Source organism: Physeter macrocephalus, chromosome 4 (assembly GCF_002837175.3).
Source record: "Physeter macrocephalus isolate SW-GA chromosome 4, ASM283717v5, whole genome shotgun sequence".
Lineage (NCBI taxonomy): Eukaryota > Metazoa > Chordata > Mammalia > Artiodactyla > Physeteridae > Physeter > Physeter macrocephalus.
The window spans coordinates 86,700,639-86,718,869 of NC_041217.1; the positions used below are offsets into that span (position 1 = coordinate 86,700,639).

Consider the following 18,231-nt stretch of genomic DNA (forward strand, 5'->3'; position numbering starts at 1 on the left):
AAGTTGTGAAGATAAAATTCTTTTTGTTTTAAGCCATTTTTGTTATTTAGTAAAATTAGAGTATGTTATGGAAATTACCAGTGAAGATTTTAAATACTTTTATTTACAGTTTTCAGTAATTTTTGAAAGACTCTTATAGGAGAAGAAGAGGATTTCAAAATTGCCTAATGAATTTGGAATTGTAAAAAAAAACCCAATATGTATATTGGAGGTGATGATGTTAAAATAATACCCTAGCACATAATCTCCAGTGCATATTTGAGGATGAATTAATAATGTTATCATATAAAGATAGGTCTGAGAATGTTTTAGAACTTAGCCATAAGAAGATGAACCAGAACACATGCAAATGTGCCCATCAGTCCAGACTCTATGTCACTTCATAAAAAATAATGAAATGGAGTTGATTGTACAAGAAATCCCCAGAGTAGAAATGTCACAAACATATACACAGAAAAGTAAGTGGGGTGCTCTGACAGAGGGGCTAAAGCAAAAATGAAAACTGAGAAACATCAAAGTGAGCCCATTGTCTCTAAAACTGAGGCGGCCTGACATGCCCTGTTAAATGTCTGGAGCAGAGGCTCTACCCCATTTTGGGATCAGTTCAGAAGATCAGACACTCATCAAATCATTAGGGAAGGTTTGTGTCAAAAATAGAATACTATAAGTATACTTGGCCAACATGGGCCATGTATAAATATGATTTAAGAGCTCCAGAAAACAATAATTATTAATACTGTTATTAGTAATCTTTTTAAAAGAGTATATATACATATTTACATATATGTAAATATATTATATATAGGCATGTATAAATATTATATATAAGTATGAATATATATTATAGGTAGATGTAAGAGAGTATTGTGTGAGGTGCTTTGATGCTTTAAGAATATTATTTCTAATCTTTTACATTTTAAACAGCTAGCTTATAATTCAAAAAGATACCTACACCCCAATATTCATAGCAGCACTATTTATAATAGCCAAGACATGGAAGCACCCAAGTGTCCATCAATAGATGAACGGATAAAGAAAATGCGGCATATATATTCAATACACACACACACACACACACACACACACACACACACACACACAATGGAATACTACTCAGCCATAAAAAGTATGAAATAATGCCATTTGCAGCAACATAGGTAGACCTAGAGATGACCATACTAAATCAGAAAGAGAAAGACAAATACCATATGATATCACTTATATGTGGAGGCTAAAATATGACACAAACATACTTATTTACAAAGCAGAAACAGACTCACAGACATAGAAAGAAAACAAACTTATGGTTACCAAAGGAAAAAGGGGGTGGGAGAAGGATAAAAGGAGTTTTGGATTAGCAGATACGACCTACTATATATAAAATAGATAAACCACAAGATCCTACTGTGTAGCACAGGGAACTATATTCAATATTCAGAAGCACTCTGCTGTATATCAGAAACTAACACAACATTGTAAATCAACTGTACTTTAATTTAAAAAATAAAAATTAAAAAACAGCTAGTTTAAGAATTTGATTAAACCAGCCTCTTCAAAAGGTAGCTCTAATGTTTAGGTCCGTTTCCCCATTCATAGGATAGACCCTCAACCTGTCTTAAAAAGCAAATATCCACATAAGCCATTATCACACCTTTTAAAGGGAAAAAAAATGTAAATGCCAAAATGTATTAGTACTTTTTGCTGGTTGCCCAATTTTCAGGAGATATAACAAACATTATATTTTAAACAACCATTAATTTAACTATGGTCTTGGTTTTTACTTTTGTAACTATGTCTCTTCTCACATTCTATGTTGGTTTGTTATGCTAAATGCTTGGCAGATGTGTAATCGACATATAAATTGGTCCTCATGTAGCTAGCCAAAATTATTTCTGACAGCCTTTTATACCAGGCAGAACTCTCCAATAATCTGTTTTTGGAGCCCAAGGCAACATTTGGGAAAATAAATCAGATAAATATAGCAATTTATAATGGTCCAACATATTTATTGTGGATGTTGCTATTCTCAGCATGTATCATATTAATATTTTTAAGCTGTACAGATTTATATTAGAAAGAACTGGAAATGTTTAATCAGGATTTTTAATCTCTTGAGCATCTTTTAAAACATTATGCAGAAATTTGATGGCAATGAGCTTAAAAATGACTATCAGCAATGGGGATTATTATGATATTAACTGAAGTCTCATTCCTTCAGTTTAATGCAATTCTAAGGGTGAAAAAAATGACTAACGTCAGACCACAAAAAGAAGAGAAATTACTGCTTGGTAATATTATTTCACAAACCAGATAAAGATAGGCTAAAAGATACGTTTATCTCCTGCCGTAGATGGTTTCTTTGGCCTGCTCACATCCTAATCTAAATTCTGCCTCTGTATGTGAAGTTTCCCATTAAAAGTCAGGCTATTTGACATACACTAGCTGAAGGTACAGCTGACAACAAAATTGGCCCCATAACATGCTTTCGTGCTACTAGTCTCTGGTTGATAAAGTGCAGCAGCCCACAGGAGTTACGGGTCATGCATCACTCTCCTTCATGCTTTTTCTGTCTTCTTGTCTCCTAAGCAGGAGTGGCAGCTCGTGTTTTTTTAATCTGGTGTCACAGGTTCAGAACCCTTAGAATTTTTCATCCTCAGTGGGCAGTACAGCAGGGACAGCATTGCAAATCAATTAGATATATTTCATATTTGAAATTAAGTTACCTGATTTCCAACATGTCTTCTGTCCTTGAGGACTGATGCATTTATCATCCTGGTTATTTGGCAGAAATTGGACCAACTGGGATTGAAGACTGTTTTCTGACTCTCAAGAATTAACCTGTCTTAGCAACTGAAACTGCTTTATATTCTAGCCCCAGAGACAAAGGGCCCTGCTTTTCCCTGCTCTATATTATACAGGAGTGTTATGGATTTTTATTGCATTTATACAAACTCCATACTATGTGTAAGGTGTATCTAAATAAGTAAACATCTTACTAAAGCTGCTATGAGGCTTTGGGGTGGGGTGAGTGGTGATAAAGCTGTAAGAAAAATGATTAAAAACATATATTAATCTGCCTTTATAGTATTGTTATATTGAAATATACAGTTTGAAATCCATTACCTTATTCTCCTGAGGGTTATGTTCGGGTGCGAAAGTAGCATTGACTTTGCACTTCACACTCTGTCTCAGAGATTTTATAGACCTGGTACATAATGTAAATTTCTAAATATGTTAAAATGAGAGGAAATTACATAAGTGGTTGCAGACTATGACCAAGACTGCATTCAGGCAGCAAAAGAATATGTTGAAATTTATCTGTGAGCTGGCTCTTTTGGTCAGCATAGGAAATGAATAATTCATTAAGCATTCTATTAATATCTATGGAGGCCTACTATGTAGGAAAGCACTCTATCAGGCACTGAGGAAGGAAATGTTGAAGAAGACATGGCCCCTGCTCCTATAATCTAAGCAGAGAGATTATAAAACCAACCTATCTTTGGGTTTCCTAAACATGCTCCTTTATTGAAACAGGAGATCATTCACCAGGTGAATTAATAAAAACTGGTAAGCTGAATGTTACATGTTTCTTGGTCTTGCTATCAATTTTCTGTTACCATGTTTATTATCTTAGGAAAATAAACTCAGAATACCACATTTACAATACATTTTATGTGGCACATAGGTAAGATTTTTTGACCCCCAAAGTCAATCTGGATTCAGTAACAACTGACCAAAAAGGAATATTCCAGTAATCTAATCATCTTCAGCTTTTCCTCTGACTCAGGCACACAGTATTTTAACAAGTAAGAGTGGCTCGCTTATTAGTTTCTCAATACCCGGGTTTGATAATGTAGCTGGGCCATTCATGAAGCACTAAAGTACTCAGATGCACTTGAAACACTCTCAGCTTACATATTTGAATGTGAGCATCTGTAATATTCTCTCTAGTTGGCACCCTTGATTCCATTCTTCATGCTGAGGTGGGCCCAGAGCCCTTGTGCTTCAGAATTAGGGGTAATTGAGTTTCAGCCCATTTGTTTAGAAATCAACCTCAGGATGGGGTGTCAGAAGTACTTAGCAAAGCATTATCTTCCAAAGCTATGCAGCCAGTGTTTTCTGGACACAGAGGTGCACTTCTATTCATTAATAATATGTATCAACACAGCACAGTCTACAGTTCTACATCTCTTGACATTTGGGGGTTGAATCGCTCCAAGATTTTGCTGTTTTATCCTCCTGAGTGCAAGAAAGCGACTTCCCTGTACCCATCTCTGAAACCTGTCATCTTGCTAGGGCCTAACCTTCCAGGGCATCTCCTCATCAGGGAGGCAGAGAAAGGTGGATCAGCCACATCCATCACGTGAAGAACTAATTGCAGTCATGTCCACACTGGGGTTGGTGTAGCAGTGGATATCCAGACAGCTTGATATTGACTAGGAGGGTAGCCCTTGGAGAGCAGGATTCAAGCAACAGATGGTGGCTCGGGTAGCAGGGCCAGTCTCCCAAGGAGGAGCCTGGTAGGAGCTGGTAGGGAGGTAGTCCAGTTTTAACAAAGGGAAAATGAGGCAGAACTCAAGTCTTAAGAACTGGGTGAGTAGGACAGGAGGTAGGGCAGACAGCAAATTGGTAGACATGCAGATACCTTAAGGTTCACATCAGCATGTCAGAATGAGGGTTTATGATCTACTCCAGGCCCCATTCAGCTTCCATTGCTGAGGTTGCTGTCCCAGTTGGAATGGGTTCAAGAGTCATGTAGTGCTGATCTTGTCAAGGGTAGGCTCTTCAGTGTCGTGCTTGAAGCCAGAGGTTGTCATGCTCTCCCCAGCAGGGGGCACCAGTAGAGTCACCAAAGTGGCAGAATCTCAGCTCTGCCTAGGCCTCTAGCTGCGCCAGGATTTATGGGCCCAAAGGAGAGGAGCTCTAAAGAAGAAATCCTGCCCTATGCATTGAGGACTAAGTTTGGAAGCTGCAGAACGTCTGTAGGAGTAAAAAAGGCTAAAAAGAAAAGGAAGGTAATTGGAGATCTAGGCAGAGAAGTCAGCTAATGCAAAAAGATCCCGGCTGGTGCTGCAGATACAGACAGGACTGAGGGTGGGCCCAGGGATGTCAGTTAAGGCAGGATGTCTCAGGCATGTGTCTCATCCATCTTTAATTCCAGGTGTTTAGCAAGTGCAGGTGTCATGAAAAGGAAAGAAAGGAGGAAGAGAGGGAAGAAGGTCTCTGAATAAATGAGTAAATTAATAAAGAAGAAAAGTAGGGATAAAAGTTAAAAGAACCTGGCTGGAAATTAGTAATATTAAATTCTATTCTGACTCTGTCACTAACTAAATGCTGGACTTTGGATAGAAGTTACTTACATCTTAAGACCATAAGTACTCCATCTGTAAAATGAATGTGTTAGACTAGATCGTCTTTTTTTAACAAGTTTACTTCAACAAATATTTTTTGCATGCCTACTAACTGCAAAGCTCTGAGCTTTGAAAAGACTGAGATGAGAGTACTAAAACCAGGAAATTCCAGAGTCTGCTTCTAAAGGATGCCCTTTGTTCTCTGACAAGTTTTGTAAACCCTGCTCAGTGTGGGTGCTCCTGGGCCACAAGTTGATTAAAGCCAGAAGTGAGAGGCCTGTCCTTCTTTGAGACACAACAGATAAAGGGCTTGCATTGCACGTGGCCTTTCACAATCAGAAGTATGATTGTGATTTCACAATCATCTCACCCTCTCCTCACTCCCCCCCCATGCGTTTATGTTGTATGGAAAGTATGAGTGAACGAACAACAACTGTGCACCTAGTGTATGCAAGATGAGGAATTGAGTACTTTCACATACGTAATCTCATTTAATTCTCATATCATGCGGCTTAGATATAATTTTTTTCATTTTACAGATGAAAAACTGAGATAGAGAGGTAAAATGGATTTGTCAAGGTCACTTTAACTTCAGATAGTTTTAATCCAATTATAGAACACTTTCTGCTACATTACAGCACATCTTTTTTTTTAAGAGTTTTTTTGATGTGGAGCATTTTAAAAGTCTTTATTGAATTTGTTACAATATTGCTACTGGTTTTTTTGTTTGTTTATTTGTTCGTTTTAATTTTTTTTTTTTTTTTGGCTGTTGGGTCTTAGTTGAGGCACGTGGAATGTTTGTTGGAGCATGCGGGATATTTCGCTGCGGCACGTGGGCTTCTCTCTAGTTGTGGCATGCGTGCTTTCTCTTCTCTAGCTGTAGAGTGCGACCTCCAGAGCACATGGGCTCTGTAGTTTGCAGCACACGGGCTCTCTAGTTGAGGCGTGGTCTCAGTAGTTGTGGTGCGTGGGCTTAGTTGCCCCATGGCATGTGGGATCTTAGTTCCCCGACCAGGGATCAAAACCGCGTCCCCTGCGTTGCAAGACGGATTCTTTACCAGTGGACCACCATGGAAGCCCCACTCCTGTTTTTTTTTTTATGTTCTGGTTTTTTGGTCATGAGGCATGAGGGATCCTAGGTCCCTGACCAGGGATCGAACCTGCACCCCCTGCATTGAAAGGCCAAGTCTTAACCACTGGACCACCAGGGAAGTCCCAGCACAGCTTAACATTAGCTTGTTCTGAATAACGACGTACTGGATAAACATGCTCAAATAGTAGGCTTTTTCTGAAAACTAATCTTTGACGTAAAAGCATTTGGCAGAAAATTCTGTTCACGTGCACGTTGAGACTGGCATCTTGCAGGTGGATTCCTAAATTCAAATGGAGTTTTATGGGGGTGGGAAATCAGGACAATTTATCCTTTATAAAACATATACATATGGGGATATATATATCCCCATTTTACATTTACATGAATTGATGCATATATATAGTATATATATATAACTGATATATATTTAAATGAACTGATATATATTTGATTATATATATTTGATTATATATATTATACATATATATATCAGTTCATTTGAATGACTATATAAACAATGGACTTCAGTTTAAATTGGTTTAGCATTTCTAGCTCTGTGTATCAACCCACGTAATTCAGTCATGAGGCATTCTAGGACTTCAGTCGGATGGTAAGGATATGGAGGGAAGCTGGGAATGGTGAGAGTACAGGCTAGGAGAATAAATTCACCTTTAGGACAGGTCCCCAAGGAGAGTGGCCAACTTCTCAAGTTATAAAATCCTAGGAGGGAGAATAAAATCTGGGTGCAAGCTGGGAAAGTCTCATTATCCATGAGGTCCAGACTGGGGTCCAGACCAGTGGCAGATGTTAGGCCAGAGGATGGGCAAAGACAATGGCAATCCCAGTAGTCAGGTGAGTGGTAGAAGCTATGTAGCTCCAAGAGGCCCACCTGGCATAAATAAGAACTCCAGCCTATGGCAGGGTTCAGCTTTGGGGGGACCTACTAAGGGCAAAAAGGAGAAATGGGATCTCAACAAGCCAGTTGAGGTTTCAGGATAGGGTTTTCATTTCAATGGGCAAACTGGAGAGAGAGTAGCAAGCTAAGGTAGAGGTCTGGTCCTACTGCCATGCAAAATATGGCAGGGGTTCAGCACAAGGCTGAAGCTTTATAGGCGATGGGGGTCCCATCCCAGGCACACTGGACTTAGGGCAACAAGACAGATTCTAGACCCACCGCCATGGGTGAGGGTAAGAATGAGATTTCCAATATATTCTGACAAGTTTGCTTAGAATTGGCTCATGAATGGAGTTGTCCTGAGTGAAGACTATCCATGAAGATTTTCAATACTTGTAGCTGAGTCTGGATCGGGAAGGGACTAACATATCACAATGTGGTTTAGTTTTATTTGCATCCATTTTATAACCAGCTGATGTATCCTTTGCATTTTATCTCAGGTATGATGAAGTTCCCAAAGAATTGCATTCATATTCTTTTGTCATTATAATACTCAGTATTTATTGGACCATTCTGGGCCTTTATACACTTTCATTAACATTACTACCATTGTCATGAAAACTCAATAAAATGGTAATGCTGTTCTTGAATTGCTTTGTCAACATCATTGCAAAATGTAATGACAAAGTAATAACACTGTGACATTATGTCCGTAGATTAATAAACTATGTTTTAGTTTTCACCAGAATGTCAATACAAACAAAATCTCAATCAAAATTTACCCTTGGCTTTACAGTATTTCAATAAATTTCTATAAATGTCTGCTAAAGCTTTACAATCTTGTGTCAATGTATGCTCAAAGTTCACATTACTATCAACTCAATCATATAACTAAAATAATCCCTTTTAGCTCTTGAAATTAATTTTATTGTGGCTCACTCATAGCCTCACAATAAAGTGTGTCACAGAGGACCATGAAGAGACAAATAAAAGGAATTTTCTAGATATTTTAAAACATTCTTGGTCAAGCCCACTTAGAGCAAAACCATAGTGAAAGCATTATTTGTAATGTACATCTCACTAGAGGAAAGTGAATATGTTTGGTAGTGTTCTAAAGCCATTCAACTGCTTCTATAAATGTTAAGATTCCCATCTGCAAGCAAATAATTTGTACATACCAGGGAGTTTACTGCTTGTCTCATCATTAATCGCACATTCTGTCTATGATTAGAGGTATGACTGTGCCTGATTTTTCAATAAATTAACCAGAAGCAGAAAAAGCCACGCAGGTGTTTCAGTGTCTGATTGCATCCTCTTATACACAGAGGCTCAAGAAGAAACACTGGACTTATTTAAATGCTTGCCCTAACGTAATACTTTTAACTCTTTTGCTGGCATATTTGCTGACAGAATTCAGTCTTCTCAGGATAGAAATTTTTTTCTGAGAATCACCCTGCCATGTGGGAACACAGACTGTTGGGTCATTCTGAGGGACAGAGCAACATCAGAGAGCCATCCTAAACCCAGTCAGGACCCCAAACCCCAGGAGTCTGCATTTATTGCATTGGCCAGAAAAGCTCATTTGGGGTTTTCCTTAAGATGCTACAGAAAACCCGAACGAACTTTTTGGCCAAGCCATTACTTCTGGAATCACTTCCTCCTTGTATAGGGCATCTTTCTTCTTTTAAAAAAATGGTACAGGGGCTTCCCTGGTGGCGCAGTGGTTGCGCGTCCGCCTGCCGATGCGGGGAAACCGGGTTCGTGCCCCGGTCCGGGAGGATCCCACATGCCGCGGAGCGGCTGGGCCCGTGAGCCATGGTCGCTGGGCCTGCGCGTCCGGAGCCTGTGCTCTGCAACGGGAGAGGCCACAACAGAGGGAGGCCCGCATACCACAAAAAAAAAAAAAAAAAAAAAAAAAAAAAAAAAAAAAAAATGGTACAAATTCAGAAGAGCACTTTTTTAACCTTTGCCTTGGGGAACAGGACTAATAGCTTTATTATGGTCTTTCAGTTTTTTAATGAATAAGTATTCATGCTTCATAATCGCTTTTCTTCTATTATACTATTCAAAAAACATTTTTCATATATCAGCACAATACTGGACACTGGCAATATGAAGATGAATGAGACAAGCCCGCTAATCCTCACAGAGGTGGTCTAAGGTAGGGCTTGAGATTGTGGACTTCTCTGTTTGAATCCTGGTTCTATCATTTCCTGGCTGTGTACTCTTGCAAGGAGTGATGTTACCAGTCTGCACTCAGTTTCTCCACGTGTGAACTAGTAGTACTAATGTTACCCACCCCCAGGGCTGTTGAAGGTTACTGCATATGAAGTGCATACACAGTCCTGGCTTAGCACAGTGTATTCACTGCTCACTATGTTAACTATCAGTATTATGGAGTTCACATTCTCATAGGGAGACAGATCATCTCATACACACTAAATATAGTTCAGTAAAGCCCTCTAAGGGAGCTCTGAACAAAACGCCATAGAAGCTCTGATGAGAAAGAGAATCATCAGTTCATTTATAATCAGTTTTATTTTGAGCTTTTCTCGAAGTGGTAATCATGGCTGACAGCAAGGCTCAGGATCTCAAGAGAGGTGACCTCTAAGCTGGGCCTTGAAGGCTGAATTCACTAGTGGGGAAAAGGTGGACAGGATGTCCAGGGAGCTGGAGCAGGAGCACAGGCTTGGCAGTAAGTGGGTGGCATGTCCAGGGACCGGCAAGTGGTACGGAAGGAACACAGAAGAGGCTGCCAGAAGGACAGGTCAGGGCCACTCATCACAGCAGCACTAGAGAGCAATGTGACCAAATCTATGTTTTACGAAAATAACTTGGCTGCTTCCTGGAGGATGAAATACATAAAAGAGAGACTGAAAGCAGGGAGCCTGTTATGAAATGATCATGGCGGTGAGAATGGAGAGGTGAGACAGAATACAGAGGGACCTGGAGAGAGAATAGAAAGCACTTAGTGACTGACTGGGTGTGGGGGTAGAGGAACGATTCGGGGATGACTTCACATTCCCACATGAAATAAGAAAAACAGGAAGAGAAGCTAGTTTGGAAAGAGAGAGATAATGAGTTCGGTGCTATAAATATTAAGTTTGGGCTATCTGCAGGAAGAATACCCAAGCAGGGAGTTGAGAATGTCATTCTGGAGTGCAAGATAGACCCATCCATTATGGTAGGGAGAAGGGAAAGTAAAGAAACAGGGAGGAAGCGACACTTTAAAAAACAAGCCTTATATACATGCACAGCCCAGCAGGTTCTATGAAATAGAACCAGAACTGGACACATACTTCTCCAAAATAACCTCTCTACACCAGCAAAACTGGTTCACTCATTGTACCTTCATATGTCTTGTTTGTTCACTCTGCCCCTTTTCTTTCCTCCATTCAACGTATACTGATTGAGCATCTATTATTGTGCCAGGTACTGTTCTAGACTTTGGTGACACAGAAGTGAAAAAGTCAAAACCCTGCCATCAGAGAGTATATGTTTTCGTGCAGGAGACAGTCAATAAGCAAGTAACCAAATAAAGACAAAATTTCAAGTAAATAAATGCAATAAGGAAAAAATAAAGCAGCTAAGATGTTGGAAAGTTACCAAGATGTGAGAGGAAGGGGGACTCTTTGAAATTGAGTGGTCGTCATCAGGGGAGTCATTTCTGATGAAGTGACATTTTAAATGGAGGCCTAAAGTAATGGAGAAAGTCATATGAAAATCTGGAGGAACAGTGTTTCAGGCAGCGGGGAGAGCAAGTACGAAGACCCTGAGGTAGGAACCAGCTTGGCATAATTGAGAAACAACAAGGCAGCCAGGTTTGGCTAGAATAGACCAAATAATCACAGGGTATCTTGTGACACTTCTGGTACTATTGTCTTGTATTGTTAACTAAATGCTGCTGTTAACATTTCTCCTGGATTTATATCCCATCTTCCCAACTCCATGTGAGCCTATTGAGGTCAAGATCTATGACCCAACTTCATACTCCCACAGTATCTAGAACAATGCTTTGCACATAGTAGGTGTTCTTTCTCCATTCATTTATGTATAATTGTAATTAGTGGTAATCTCTAGGCCTGCCTTGTCCCACTCTCAAACAACTCTGGGCTAATTCCAGAGGTTGCTAAACATCCAGTAAACCACTGATAAGCTATCTCTAGTACTGTTGTGATCAGTAAGAAACTCAAGCTACATCCAGAGCAACACAGAAAGCCCAAACACCAAGATTTACCTTTGCTGTTTGTAAATCTGATGGTTTTACTTAGGCTGTAACATTAAAGACGGAAATATAAGGAAATTCTGCACATGCTCAGAGAAGCTGTTGGCTTTGCCACAGTTCTATGCTTAAACATTATAATAATATTATTATTATCCCACAGGGGTGTCATGAGGATTAATGAGACATTTTCAAATCACTTTGAGCTACTCCACTGGGGGTACTAAATAAATGGTATGTCTTGCTCCTGAAGTGCCATTTTTGACATTGATTTGTTGTGATGGGTTCTGCTGTCCAACAGGGCTGGAATTTGCCCACCAACTCATTTCCTATAAACAATAGACTAGCCATCAGAAGAGAGTGGTTTCCACTTAAAATAAATATGAATTGAAGTGAACTAGTCAGCAATCAGAAGAAAATTGGGTGCTGTTAGAAATCTAGTATTTACAAAGCACTCACAGTGATCAACATAAGAGTTTCACAGTGTGATACAGTAGAGTGAACATTGGATTGGGAAGTAATCCAAGATTTTAAGCCCAACTCTGCCACAAACGCGCTGTGTGAGCTTGAAGAAACAAACTTCTCTGGGCCTCAAATATAAAGTAAGGACCATCCTAAGAAGCTCATAAGCAGTCTTCCAAACAAAACAAAACAAATACATGAAAGGAATTGAAATAGTCATTTCTGAAGGAGAGAGATCACAGAAGGGAGAAGCTGTGACCATCCATCACAGGACCATCCTCTGTTCTGCTCTTCCTTGCCATTGATTAATATTAATTTCAGTACCAATTCCTGCAAATGGGGAAATTAATCACTTTCTAAGTCAGACGTAGAAGTGCATGAAACATTCGGTCTTTAAAAATAGGGTCTTTGCCTTTCTACCAGCCATCCTTGCAGCGAGCCATCTGTCTTATACTTAGATTTAAATATATGAATGATTGATTATACTGCTACCCTAATTACCAGCTCAAGTACACTGTTCTAGTTTTGTGAGAGAGTACTTTACATGGATGTCCACTTTTACCATCTTACAACATATTCTACCAGCCATCCTTGCAGCGAGCCATCTGTCTTAGATTTAAATATATGAATGATTGATTATACTGCTACCCTAATTACCAGCTCAAGTACACTGTTCTAGTTTTGTGAGAGAGTACTTTACCTGGTTGTCCACTTTTACCATCTTACAACATATGTTACTGCCTGCAGTGCCCGCACTGACCTGGAGGCGATGTGGAAGATAAAGGACAGTAAAGAACATGGGTGCTTGCTGTACACAGAAAAGGCAAAGGTGGAAACCCTGTGGCATAACTGAGTAACATACTGTACTGGGAGCTCGGTTTCTCCCCACCCCTCATCCCAGGAATCTCAGTGGTCCTGGGCTCAGAAGAAAGAAATGTTGACACTCTAGAGCAGATAGAAATACAAAGCATCACTTGTTGGGGAATTCAATTCAACAAACGTATACTGAGTTCCTACTATTGATCAGGCACTTTGGTAGGTGTTAGGAATATAAATTGGATAAGATCTGGCTCTGCCCTAGAGAACCTCACAGTTGAGAGTGGTATGGAAAGCAATGACCACAGGTCACTCTTACTTCAAGTCAAATTGTCAGCTAAGGTATAAAGGGTGAGGGAATTGTCTACACAACAGTTCCTCTTTTGTAAATGATTTGAATGATACCATCGAAAACACATTTTTAAGCCTAGGGTTGACTCTAAATTGGAGTTGCTAAAACGTCTGGAAACAGAAATTGTGTTCAGTGTGCCCACAACAATTTAAAGAAATAATTTAGGTTCAAAGGGGACAATTGTTAGTTATTATCTCCAAGCCAAAATCAAGCAACAGAGATACGAGTTGTGGAATGACTGTTCTCCCAGTTTAACAACTAGAGCGTGACCAATTCCCTACGGCAAGGCCAGCGGTGGAACATCAGGCACGGCCTAGGTACTGGTCTGGCTCCCGTCCCTCCCACCACGGACTGGAGATGTGAATTTCCTTTTTCATTTTCCTCTTATTTTTGCACCGATAGGAAACTCACTGTACTGAAAAGGCCAGGCTGCCCTCGCCAAACCTAACCAGAAACTGGGTCCTTGATTCTTCCTAATGGCTGAAATCTCAGCTAAGAAAGGTAGTGTGAACTATCCACTGCAGAAATGAAGCCCCTGAATGTCTTTAATGACCATTTTCTTCAGACTCCGGGTGCGAAACTCTTCAGTACCCATTACTCCGCTGGGCTTCTCATCCAAACAGGAGCGAAATTATTTAGAGCCCTCCCGGCCTGGCGGTCTTTCACCCTCGAGTGGGCTCAGGATGCAGGCACCCGGCTTGCCTCTTGCCCAGGGCGCCCACCTGGCCTGCCACTCCCTGCCTCGACACCGCGGCGGCCCCAGAGCAAGTCCCCGTCCTCCCTCCTAGCCCGCCTCCGCCTTCGGCCACCTCGGCTCCGCGGAGCCCCCCTCCCCGAGGGGCCCAGGTGGATCTTGCGCGGCGAGGAGGCCTGCGTCTGCCGGCTGCGGTGCGGCCCAGGGCCAATCGGGAAGCCGCACGACGGCGACGGGGCCTCGGGGGGCCGGAGAAGGGGCCGCCTGGGCTGGGCGAGGCCTCCGTGGGGACGCCGAAGTGCAAAATGTGGGCGTTCGGGTGACCCAGAGGGACGAGGAGGGCGGCGGGGAAGAGCTGGGCCGGACGGCTCCCGGGGAGCGGGGCGCGCGCCCGCGCGGTGGGCCGGAATCCGGAGGGGACGCGCAGGGGCGGGCGCGCGCCCCGCGGGGAAGGGAGGAGGAGGGCTGAGGAGGCGTCTCTTTGGAGGAGCCCGGCGGACAGCGCCAGATCCAGACCGAGCCTCGCGGCAGCGACAGCAACAGCAACAGGCGGCGGGCTCGGCGGGAGGCGGAGGCGGCGAAGGGGCGGGGAGCGCGAGGAGGAGCGAGCAGGCCCCGCGCCGCCGCCTGTTCCCCGCCGCATGGACGAGCACCTCAGCCTCCTGCGCTCGCCGCCGCCGCCGCCCTCCGCCTGCCACCGCGCCCACCCGCCGCAGCACCCCGCGAGCGGCGGCGGCGGCGGCGGCGCCCACACGCTGGTGAATCCCGGCTACGCAGAGCCCACCGCGGGCCCCGAGCTGCCGCCGGACATGACGGTGGTGCCCGGGGACCACCTGCTGGAGCCGGAGGCGACCGACGGCGGCGGGGACCCGCCTCAGGGCGGCTGCGGTGGCGGCGGCGGCTGCGACCGCTACGAGCCGCTGCCGCCCGCGCTGCCCGCCGCCGGCGAGCAGGACTGCTGCGGGGAGCGCGTGGTCATCAACATCTCGGGGCTGCGCTTCGAGACGCAGCTCAAGACCCTCTGCCAGTTCCCGGAGACTCTGCTGGGCGACCCCAAGCGGCGCATGAGGTACTTCGACCCGCTCCGCAATGAGTACTTCTTCGACCGCAACCGGCCCAGCTTCGACGCCATCCTCTACTACTATCAGTCCGGGGGCCGAATCCGCCGGCCGGTCAATGTGCCCATCGACATCTTCTCCGAGGAGATCCGCTTCTACCAGCTGGGCGAGGAGGCCATGGAGAAGTTCCGCGAGGACGAGGGCTTCCTGCGGGAGGAGGAGCGGCCCCTGCCCCGCCGAGATTTCCAGCGCCAGGTGTGGCTGCTCTTCGAGTACCCGGAGAGCTCCGGGCCGGCCCGGGGCATCGCCATCGTGTCCGTGCTCGTCATCCTCATCTCCATCGTCATCTTCTGCCTGGAGACGCTGCCCGAGTTCCGCGATGAGAAGTACTACACCGCCTCTCCGTCGCAGGAGCTGTTCGAGACGGCCAGCAACAGCACGTCGGGGGCCCCCGCGGGAGCCTCCAGCTTCTCGGATCCCTTCTTCGTGGTGGAGACTCTGTGCATCATCTGGTTCTCCTTTGAGCTGCTGGTGCGGTTCTTCACTTGCCCCAGCAAAGCCACCTTCTCGCGAAATATCATGAACCTGATAGACATTGTGGCCATCATCCCTTATTTCATCACTCTGGGCACCGAGCTGGCTGAGCGACAAGGCAATGGACAGCAAGCCATGTCCCTGGCCATCCTGAGGGTCATCCGCCTGGTGAGGGTCTTCCGCATCTTCAAGCTCTCCCGCCACTCCAAGGGGCTGCAGATCCTGGGGCAGACGCTGAAGGCTTCCATGCGGGAGTTGGGGCTGCTCATCTTTTTCCTCTTTATTGGGGTCATCCTTTTCTCCAGCGCCGTCTATTTTGCGGAGGCAGACGACCCCACTTCAGGTTTTAGCAGTATCCCTGATGCCTTCTGGTGGGCTGTGGTAACCATGACGACCGTAGGTTACGGTGACATGCACCCAGTGACCATAGGGGGCAAGATTGTGGGGTCACTCTGTGCCATCGCTGGTGTCTTGACCATTGCTTTGCCAGTCCCTGTGATTGTTTCCAACTTCAATTACTTCTACCACCGAGAGACAGAAGGGGAAGAGCAAGCCCAGTACTTGCACGTGGGAAGTTGCCAGCACCTCTCCCCTTCAGCCGAGGAGCTCCGGAAAGCGAGGAGTAACTCGACGCTAAGTAAGTCGGAGTATATGGTGATCGAAGAGGGGGATATGAACCATAGCGCTTTCCCCCAGACCCCCTTCAAAACGGGCAATTCCACGGCCACCTGCACCACGAACAATAATCCCAACTCCTGTGTCAACATCAAAAAGATATTTACTGATGTTTAATATATGAAACAAGTGACATGCTGTGCCCAGTATTGTGTGGAACGTGCCCTCTTGGTCTGTGTATGCCCTTGTTTTATACATTTCCAGACCATTCATCAAGGAAAGGACATGAAGAAGTGGAAAGCACACTTCATTCTCCCTCTCCCTACTGCTTCATACTGAAACAGGTGTCTGTTTTGCAAGTGGGCTGCATTCTCTCAGCTCTCCTTTTTTTTTCCTGTCTCCCTCTCTTAATATTTCGAACAACAAACTTACTTTAAACTTGATTTTTAGCACATGCTCTGTAAAAAAAAAAAAGACAAAAAAAGAAAACCAAACAAAAAAACTGTACATCCTGGAAGGAAATGAAACTAAAGAACAGAGTAACTGTCTAACCTCAGAATCCAAAGGCAGCTGTTTCTTTACTAAGTAAAGCAGGCACATACTTAAAGGATGCTTCAGTTTGATGGACCCATCAACATTATTGAATATTTAGTTCAATTGCCAACACTGTGGATAGGTGGATAAAAAGTCTATTTAGAACAATGACTTGTAAACCCACCGTAGGTTTATTTGTTTTCAACTGGAATTTCTATTTGGAAGCCCCCCTCCCGGAATTTTAAGGATCTCTACAACTTTGAACTAAGGGAAATGCCCAAGATGTCCCGATCTGACTAATTAGTTTAACTCTTTGGGGCTTGTTAAGCATTTCGAAAGTATTAGACTAAGAGATTCCTATGAAATTCTGTATGCATTCCAGCTAACATCTATCAAAGTTTAGAAACAGATGTTTTCAGTGCTGCTGAGAGAAACAAAAAAATTTCCTAATGCATCTGAGAGATGAGCTTCTGCAATATCACAAGAAGATTAAAGTGGCAGACACTCCTTCCAGCAGAAGTTACTAATTCGGACCTGACTGATGCAGTTCCCATAGCAACCCATGTTTCCCGGGAAACCCGAAAAGGTTGTCATGGCATCTCTTGCTCTCTAGCCCCACCCCCTAGCCCCTGCTGTTTCCACAGTAACCTTTCCAGATGGTTCCTACTTACATGATTTCACAAGGAAAACCACTGTTTGAATAAACCGCACAAGTAAAGTCTGAGAATCCAAAGTGGTGAAATGAATCACAAAATGCATATTTTTACTACAGAAAATCACTGATGTCATCCCATATTGACTGAATTGAAAAGGAAAATATCGTCATTGGAATGTTAAATATACACCACAATAAGCCATGATTTGAATGAAATGCCAGTAATTAGGCAATCATTTTAAAAGATGCTTCTCTACTGTTTTCTTTTCCCAAGAAGTTTCAAGCCAACAAATGAAGTTAAAAAGCAAATGTCAAAGTGTTCTACACATAAACAGGTGAAAGATTCAATCAATATACCTGAAACCTTACTACAAGGGACCTTCAGACTTCCTCTTTAAAAGCATTATCCAGATCCCGCAACAACAGTGTCACCATCACAGCCCTTGAAAAACTAAATATACTTGAAAAATATAAAGGATGCACGCTTTTAACTGAGGGAATTGCAGACAATCAATAAGAAGGAGGAACAGGAAGTAACCAAACCTTGGGGAAGTACTTGCAAGTTTCAGCCTTGTGCCAGGGATGGCCAGAAAACAGCATCAGGTGAGCACTGTGGGAGCTACTGAGAACACTCTCTTTTTGTACAGGGAACCAGGGGGATGCCATTCATATCTAGATTTGTCCTAACTTGCAAAATCAATAGTTTTATATTCATTATATGCTAGGTGCCTTTTAAAGATCACTTATAACACCTTTTATGTTTGATGTCCAGGTTGCCAACTATTCTTTGGTTTCCATTGCTTATTGCAAAAAAGTGGGAAAAAAAGTCATTTCTCTTCAGAATAACCTTCACCCAAACTGAGCTGAAAATGATTCCATTCCTGTTACTAATCTCCTTGGCTTCTGAACAACGTGTTTCCCCTGAAAAAAGGATAAAAGGCAGACCTGCT

The 18,231-nt window shown here is 43.2% G+C and overlaps 1 protein-coding gene across 1 annotated transcript; it reads left to right on the plus strand.

Moving 5' to 3' along the window:
* The first annotated feature begins 14,397 nt into the window (after nucleotides 1-14,397).
* KCNA3 (potassium voltage-gated channel subfamily A member 3) lies at nucleotides 14,398-17,681 on the plus strand. The gene has a single exon (XM_024119974.1). The coding sequence runs from the start codon at nucleotides 14,527-14,529 to the stop codon at nucleotides 16,267-16,269; it is 1,743 nt and encodes a 580-aa protein (XP_023975742.1). The 5' UTR covers nucleotides 14,398-14,526; the 3' UTR covers nucleotides 16,270-17,681.
* Nucleotides 17,682-18,231: the final 550 nt, after the last annotated feature.